Below are 8,774 nucleotides of genomic sequence, written 5' to 3'. Positions count from 1 at the left end.
TAAGTGCCACAGGGTGTACTCCCGTGGTGATCGGATAGAGGAGAGAGAGATGGACCAGCTAGGTAACACTGTCATCTATTATGGATACAAAAGTTTGGAACTATTCAGTTTGGCCACATTGGCTAATAAAACAGGAGCAAACAATTAGAGCTGACTCTAAGTGTCATGTGTGTTGCTGGAGTACCTGGGGTATTAGTATTGCGGCAATTTTTTATCAATATAAAATAAAAAGAGAGGGATGGCTCCTTCAATTTTACTCTTAGTCTTATTCAGGATTTAACACAATCTTTGAATAAATATATATTTTGACATTCTTCTAGCGCACGACATAAAAGAGTTTATGTCGCACTACCGGAGGGATTCCAAATCCGTGAGTATAAAGATGCACTTACTGGAAGATCATGTGGTCCCGTGTATCCGCCACTGGGGCTTCGGCCTTGGTTTTCTGGCAGAGCAGGGGATTGAAGAAGTGCACGCACAGTTCAACCACATCTCCCAGTCAACACGTTCCATCGCTGACCCTGTTGCACGGCTGAAGGCTACACTGAAGGCACACCTGCTAAAGGTCAGCCCAGACCACACGGGCAAGATTCCTGAGCCTGTGAAGAGAAAGAGGACTCTGTAGTATAGATAATTTAGTCATTTGTGGTTAATAATAATAATAATACTGTTACTTATCTAGCCTACCCATGCCTGTATGTAAACCTATGTACCAGTAACCTTTACGCTTTACCTGTGCTTGTACCTGATGTTATAATCTAGATGCACCTGATCAGTGTATGTAGTCCAACACCTTGCAATATTTCTGATGCAAAATGTATTGAAAGATATGTCAAACCTGGGTCTCTAAAAATATCTAATTATGTTGAATTTGCAAATACTTTGTAATGTTAAGGCATCTTGTTGTAAGTAAGCCAAGGCTCTGAAAATAAAATACTGGGTGCATCACTGCATGTGCACCTTAGTGCACCATAATATTTTCAAAGGTATATGTATGATGGAGGATGATGATGTAAGTAAAAATGTTACTTAAATGTATACAGCTACGGCTGTCTCGGAAAAACTAAGTGTATTAATGTTTTCTTGTTAAAGGAGGAGTTCAGAAGAGCACGAATTGTTCAGGTACAGTTTCAGGTCCAGACCTGTACCTAAACCTGTGTTAGTGTGTACCTGTACCTGTATCTAAAATTTGTTTAGGTACACAGCTCTATATACAACATATTCTTAACAGTGTCAGATTTAGAAAAATAAGAATAGCATTGTTAAAGTACTTTTCTTTAGCAGTGTTAGCTAACATTCTACTTATTTTATCTTATATAGTGCACACAAAGGTTAGGTTGGGTGCACTAGCTGAACTAGTATTACCAAACATGAATTTCGAGCCCTGTGATCTACTGTGCGAGCAGTTTGTATTTCGCTGTGCAGTCCAATTTGACATTGGAAAAAAAAATGAAACAAGCTTGACATAGTACATTGTTGTATTATTACAGGAAACAGAAAAATATGCTGAGCCCTGTATATGAAAATGTAAAATTGGTAAAGCCTGGTTATGAGCTTTCCTGTTGTGCCTGTTATCAATATTTACACATTTACACACACAAGAATGTGCAAACTCTTGACATCATTTTACATGGATAGACAAAATATTGTGACCTACCACTTAACAAGTTGTGTTCAAGATTCATAACTCTACTTGTATCTTTATAAGGAGGGTCAGCACTGCATACATTTATTTTGAAGACTAGGGGAGTAATAATATTGTGCCTGAATATTTGCAGAACGACCTGAAAAGTTTTGGCTCAAATCGATCTTCCGAACTAGAACGATCATATAGACCTAGAATAGGAACATTCTGTACACTCTGTACCGGTACCAGATTTTTTAAAACTATTTGTAACACTAACAGGGCTTGTTTACACGTAAACAAATGCCTTTCCTCGATCCCTGGTGCATTTACTTTCACGAAATCCGTAATCTAATCACCGCCTACTAAGATAACGTCACGTGGGGGGATATGCAGATTAGTAATTATGTAAAAAAAATGCCTAGTACTCACCTGTTTTGCTGTAATCTCCGGCGTTGTAGAAAAAAAAGTAGACGAGGGTTTCTCTCCACCAAAACACGTGCAAACAGATCGATTTCAGGTTTCAGGAGGTTTCATCCACGGGAAAACTTGGAAAAGGTAACCAAACACGGGCTGAACTTGGCCTTCACTTCCCGCTTCGTGTAATCTCGCCATTGTACGCTACGTCGCTGCCGTCTGTCCAAGCACCGCGATATTTTAGGCGGACTTCCATGAAACACTTCCCACACGAAGCCTGCAAACATGGCTGCCTTCTTCTACAAACTCAGCCCGTCATGTGACCGGATTAGCGAGTTATGGTTGGTCAAAGTTGGTGCGCACATAACAATGGGGGACTCGGCTGCAGTACCGGCCGCGGCCGTAGGTGGCGCATGGCGCGGAATTCAAAATTCAAATTTTCGCGCAGGCGCAAACCAAGATGCTGAAGCGAAACCGCCGTGCTCGCAGTATACTAATAATCTGCTATACTATGCTATAGAATACATGCCATAATATTTCACAGAACTGCAATACATTGGTTCAAGATGATTTTTGCAAAATCATCTATAGCTGCTGTTTTTACCAAGGTTGGATTACATTGAAGATGTTGTTGGAATACAGTTAAATTCAGTGTTTTAATGTGAGATTTCTGTTGTTACAGTACCAGTGGACCAGTAACCATGCAGACCATTAAGTGTGTGGTAGTGGGAGATGGAGCTGTAGGTAAAACCTGCCTCCTCATCTCATATACAACCAACAAGTTCCCTTCAGAATATGTCCCTACGGTAAGTAAACCCTCTGTACTGTTGTGTACGCTGTGTGTGGTTTGTGTGCTTTGAAAGTCTGTCAGTGTTAGCTATTTTTGTTGCAATGTTTGAAAGATCAGTCCCCGGTGCAGAAACCATTTCAGTACAACCAGGGTTCTCACCAGAATGTAATAGATGTACAAAGACAACTTTCCACAGTGCATGATTAGTTGTTGCGCATTGAATCCAAAGACATGAACACATTTCGGGAGGTGGTTTTTGAAAATCAGATTTAAACCCCTAAAAACAAGTTGATTTGCGTTCAATAATATGGTTAAATAAAAGAATGAATCCGCTAAATATAAGTCTGGTCTAAACTGGGTCTAAGTCTTTCTCAAAATGATCTTTTTCCAGTGAAAATATAAAAACAAAACAATTCATTCTAGCATTACAAACTGATACTCTTGTAAAAAATTTCCTTTCCTCCCTCACCATACAAGTGATCTGCTGCCTTATGCTAAATTTTCCTAGAAAAACCTCTGATAATTATGTTCTCTATACTGAACACTATAGTGTAACATGTTCCCACTGTACTGACTGACTGCTTGTCCCTAACTGTCCAGGTTTTTGACAACTATGCTGTGACTGTGATGATTGGAGGAGAGCCGTACACACTGGGCTTGTTTGACACAGCAGGTAGGTTTATACGCATCAGATTTGCTTTGAGTTTGGCATGTGATGATCATTAAATCCCCTGCTTTTGAGGGACTTGGGTAAAAAAGTCTGACCCAAGAAAGTTTATTTTCAGACAAAAGTGTCTTGATATTTTTTTAGAAAAAATTTCTTCTGTTGCAGCTTACTAGTATTACTTGGTAGAAATTCTTCCATTGTAGCTTATTAATTGGTAGAATAATCTCCTTTTACACTTGGGAATTAATTGGTTTGCTCGAAATTCAATTTGGGTATTACATGTAGGTGGACAAAAAATTTTGGGTGCACGATATAAGTAGAATGTCAGCAAAGGCTTAGCATGTTTCATTTCTAAATAAATATACTATAATATTACAATGATTTCATAATTTTTTGACTTGGATATTAAGAGTACGCTGTATACTACTATACATTTGACATCTTTACATACGTAAACCTACGAAAATATTTGGGTGCACTGGTACACCCACAGAAAAATATAGGTGCACAGCTCCAAATTTGAGTGCACACACCCAGCATTTCGAGCCCTGTTTACACCCTATGCTGTTTTAGGCTGCTGTAACTCACAGTCCTGTTTGTTTGTTTGTTTGTTTACTGACACCCATGTTGTGTTGCAGGTCAGGAAGATTATGACAGGTTGAGGCCGCTCAGTTATCCCCAGACAGACGTTTTCCTCGTGTGTTTCTCGGTTGTTTCTCCGTCATCGTTTGAGAATGTAAAAGAAAAGGTGAGTCAAAAGTACAAATTCCCATCCATCAAGTTTCCTTCATAATTGTTATCAGTGCTGTGTACCTGCTGGGCTCAAAAGACTTTTTTTTCAGGTGCAAGTAAAATTGCATATCGGCAAAGATTTTTGGTGCAATTTGAAAAATTTATGTGCAAAATTATATTTAGTCGGTCTGCAACTGTTTTCCAGCTGGTTTGAAAGTGGTACACAATTTCTTTTCTAGGTGGCTCAGTGGAAGGATCCAGCAAAAATTAAGCCCACTGACCATACTTGTTTGTGTTATTTGCATTTTCAACTTTCAACAAAAAAACTTGAAATGCAAGGCTTTGAAACAAGAAGAATATTCAAAGAAAGATTGTTGTATTTCTCTGCATTAGCTTTATACAGCTTACCCACCCATCGACTCTCCACATGTCAAAAGCACTAGAGTAACTGTTGGAATTTTCCAAAATTCAAAAACATTTTATATGGTGCATAAAGAAAATTTTAAGCGTAAATCTTGAAAATCATGTGCATTTTGCACATTGCACATGGGTATTTCTGGCCCTGGTAGTACATAAACCCACGTTCAGGACCAGGTCCAGATTCAATTCCAGAGGTTCGGTTATACAAAATACGGAAGGGACCTCCAGTCCAATTTACATATTCTTCACTGACAGTAAGGTAACGCTCGGTGACCTTGGGGCTGACATTTTCCTTGCTGTTCCTCCCCAGTGGGTTCCTGAGATCACACACCACTGTCCCCGCACACCATTCCTGTTAGTCGGTACCCAGGTGGACCTCCGGGACGACGCCACCACCACAGAAAAGCTGGCTAAGAACAAGCAGAAGCCCATCACAGCTGAGCAGGGGGAGAAACTGGCACGGGAACTCAAGGCTGTCAAATATGTGGAGTGTTCTGCTCTCACACAGGTAAGGACACACAAAAACTTAGTTACTTTTAAAACTTTCCTTCATCCCTCTGCCTTGTCTTTATTTTTCAGAATATAATTCTTTGACAGAAAGGGTTGACAAACATGTTGACTAAAATAAAGAATTACTAGTACTTTATTTGTTGTTTAGCGTAGCTAACTTGTGGTTAATGTTGTTATCTATTGTTTACAGAAAGGGTTAAAAATAAGGCTTTGCTTGTGATTTATGTTTGTTATTATTGTTGATTGTGTACAAAAGTGTTGCTTGTAGCTATTGTTATTCTATTGTTTACAAAATGGGTTATACATGAGGTGTTGCCTGTTGTTAATGTTATTTATTGTTTAAAGAAAGATTTGAACATTAGGGACAGATTGTGGTTAATGTTATTTGTTGTTTATTGTTTACAGAAAGGGTTGAAGAATGTGTTTGATGAAGCGATCCTGGCTGCACTGGAGCCGCCAGAACCCAAAAGGAAGAGAAAATGTGTCCTGCTATGAGCCTGTCTGGGGAGTAGGGGGGAGGGGTGGGGAGAGAAGGAGGGGGGTACTTACTTATCCAACCATGGCATTGTCCTAGAGGGGGGGGGGGGTACAACAATGTTCACCAATGCTGGGCACCTTACAAATGCAAAGACGTTTTCACATTTTTTCTAGGGCTCCAGGTATAAAGCCCTACACCTAAACTTGTAACCTTATCTACAGTAAGTTTCACTTTTGTCTATGTTACAGCATTGATCTGTGATGATCTGTAGATATAGACATATTTGATCGGAAGGTTTGTTGGGATTTCAAATTTCCAGATACATGTGTAAGGCAACACCAATTCATTTCCTTGGTTCTTAGATGTTTAGTAAAAAAAACTAGCAAGAGGTGCAGGTAAGACCAGAGGGCTGGGAGGAAAACCTGAATCAGACTCTATTCTCTCCTTAAAACACTGACTTTCTCAGAATGTGTTCTCCTATTCAGCATTAGTTTTTGAATCAGAGAACCAATGATTTGAATTGGTGTGGCCTGTGTTATTACATCCTGTGATTTACATCACGGAAACACAAACTCATGAACTGCACACGTTTTCACTGTCCTGAAAAGACAATTAGCTAGCAGCCTTGATGAAAAATGCCCAACAAGACTCGACAAAACTACAAGTTGAACCTATGGGAATAAAAAGACAAAATGCAGTGTGCATTTGCAAGAAACTTCATGACCAAATTACTGGATTGAAAAGTCCTTTGATTCCTCTATACGGCTCTGATGGATAATCAGTAGTCTTTGTAAGAAGAAATGTAGTCGATTTACTGTCTTAGGGATTTTCCTGTACATACTAAGTAGTGTAAAGTTGAGAAGTATGATAGTAATGTTTTAGAAGTTTCACTCAAGTACATGTGATATGGGGTATTGGGGTGGTAGAACTTTATACCAACATGCGACAAATGACAGAATGATAGAAAAAAAAATGCCACAAGAAGTTTGTTAGTATTTTGCAGTTTTCTGTTATCGATGACCATTTAATTTAAGTCAATATCATAAAGCATTTAGCTGAATGATGCATTCACCCATGTTCTATATTGTGTAAAGCAGTACTAGATGTACGAAACGATATGTATTTAGGTTGGTTTTTCGTTTATTCTATATTTTGCAGAGAACTACCTGAAAAACAGGCCAGAACTTGGTGAGGCCTGAGACAAAAATGTGCTGACAATTAATGATGAATGTCATCTGTACCAACATGGAGAACTCAATAAATTGTAAAAGTATCTTGTACCGTGTAATGGTAAATGCTCTGTCTGTGGTCATTGTACATAGTTTTACATATAAATGGGTTGCAAAGGGTACCTCTAAGACCATTCTGTCGCCATATACCGTAATTCACAGATGATTTTCTAGGACCTTCCACCTAACTTCCTGACAGTGACGAGCATATGTGGAAATAACTCCCAAAGCCCTGACACACGAAAACAAAACTTTGCACATGTAGTTATTTCCTTTTTAAAAGGGGTTTTTCAAAGGGGGTCTAAAGAAAGATCTTCAATGCCATTTGGAACAGGACCCTAAATGCCTATTTACAGTGAAAACTATAATCAAGTATATACTATGTACTCAGTAACTCCAATGCAGAACACATTTCCAAAATCTTGTTTCTTCTAATGCCTATGGAGGATCATGGAAAGTTCAAAACAATACTACTGAATAATGAAAGAATCTTTGAATTTGTTGCATATTACTGCCCAGGTCTAGATTGCTAAATGCACAAGTGACCAAAATGTGGTCTAGAGGGAGCAGCAGATATAGAAAATGAAGTATTCAATGTTGAAACAATACATTCTAATGCAATTCTTTTGCTTTTCGGTACTACACGGTACCTCTGCCACACAACTCTCAATATTCTGGCGATTATAACATAACGATCAGACTAATTATGAGGTTTAGTGCTAACGTGTTGAGTAAGAAAACTTGCATAATTGAACACGTCACTTCATTCATATCAACTAAGCACCGCAAGGTGAAGGATAAAGGGGTTTTGCTTTAGATGTTGTGGAGCAGAGCTCGAAACTAGAAAATTGGTATTCAGAGCCTTCAACGTTAACTAAATCAACATACTGCTTCAGTGCTGACGTGATTGAACACCTCTCGTCCTTCACATTAACCACTGCAAGGCATCATGGTCCCATTCCTACTTTTGATGAGTTGCATTAAAATGACATATGTGTTCAACTTTTCATGCTATATAAATAGTCTCTACCAGACTAGCTACGCTGGCTATGTATATAGGAGAATAATTGCCAAGGGAGTTTGGCCGCCTTGTAGGTTTGACTGGCCGCGCAGTTAGGAGGGAAAGAAACTACTCCCTTGGCCAATTTTACTCTATATTTTGGGGAATTCTACGATCCGTATTCCCGAAGAAAGGCTTACTATAAGTACTTGTGCATGGAAAACGCACACCCGTAATTCACACTCCTCACTTGGCTTCCATTGTGTGCATGGCCCTCATACTGTGTACATGATCCTTACAATTAACAAAGGGTATACGAATATCAGGTATCCGGCGGCCTTTTGTTGTTAGGTCGCCATTTTGTTCGGCCCTATTAAAGGCAGTTGACGCAATGGAAAGTCCCAGCAAGGGCAGAGGGGGAAAACCAGAACTCTCACTGGAACAACAGGCAAATGTGTACTACCAAGAGCTGTACGTGGTGTCATTCCAGGCATCCAGGTAAGATCGAGGCAACCTGACATAAAGCTAGCTGCTACGTATACCTGCCACCTGTTGAGTATTCGTAGATGTTGACAGGATTACAGAACCAAGTCTAAAGATCTGGCACTCGCACAGTTTGCCATGTTCAACGGAACGACTTGCACCCAAAGGCACAAAGACAACTCTTTTCGAGGAAGACAACTGATATTAGGGAGATCTTTAGCACCAATATGACCAGCCTGGCAAATAAGTTTCAGGACTTGGAGGTGTTCCTTAAGAATCGGCACGGCCAAACAGTGAAATATGGGCAGGCCCTGAAGGATGCCATTGCTCGCAAAGATGATTTTATTGAGGTAGAAGTCCTGAAAACTCTTGCAGATCTTCACCTTCAGAAAGGCAAGCTCGGTAAAGATTCGGCAGAGTTTGA

General features: G+C 39.6%; 2 protein-coding genes across 2 annotated transcripts in view; both read left to right on the top strand.

Annotated features, from left to right (window-relative positions):
* The window catches only part of LOC109472567, a 5,853-nt gene extending 5,228 nt beyond the window's left edge, over positions 1–625 (top strand). The window contains exon 11 of the mRNA XM_019772352.1: positions 321–625. Within this exon, the coding sequence (XP_019627911.1) occupies positions 321–625 (305 nt within the window). The remainder of the gene's footprint in view (positions 1–320) is intronic.
* LOC109472700 (cell division control protein 42 homolog) overlaps positions 1–6,184 on the top strand; it is a 13,324-nt gene extending 7,140 nt beyond the window's left edge. The window contains exons 2-6 of the mRNA XM_019772551.1: positions 2,724–2,847; positions 3,432–3,504; positions 4,137–4,246; positions 4,961–5,158; positions 5,566–6,184. Coding sequence (XP_019628110.1) covers positions 2,743–2,847; positions 3,432–3,504; positions 4,137–4,246; positions 4,961–5,158; positions 5,566–5,655 — 576 coding nt within the window. The 5' untranslated portion in view covers positions 2,724–2,742 and the 3' untranslated portion in view covers positions 5,656–6,184. The remainder of the gene's footprint in view (positions 1–2,723; positions 2,848–3,431; positions 3,505–4,136; positions 4,247–4,960; positions 5,159–5,565) is intronic.
* Positions 6,185–8,774: the final 2,590 nt, after the last annotated feature.

The sequence above is a fragment of the Branchiostoma belcheri genome, unplaced genomic scaffold, assembly GCF_001625305.1.
Source record: "Branchiostoma belcheri isolate BF01 breed outbred unplaced genomic scaffold, Haploidv18h27 scaffold28, whole genome shotgun sequence".
Lineage (NCBI taxonomy): Eukaryota > Metazoa > Chordata > Leptocardii > Amphioxiformes > Branchiostomatidae > Branchiostoma > Branchiostoma belcheri.
Note: the sequence above shows the minus strand (reverse complement) of the source record. Positions and strands in the feature narration are given on the sequence as shown.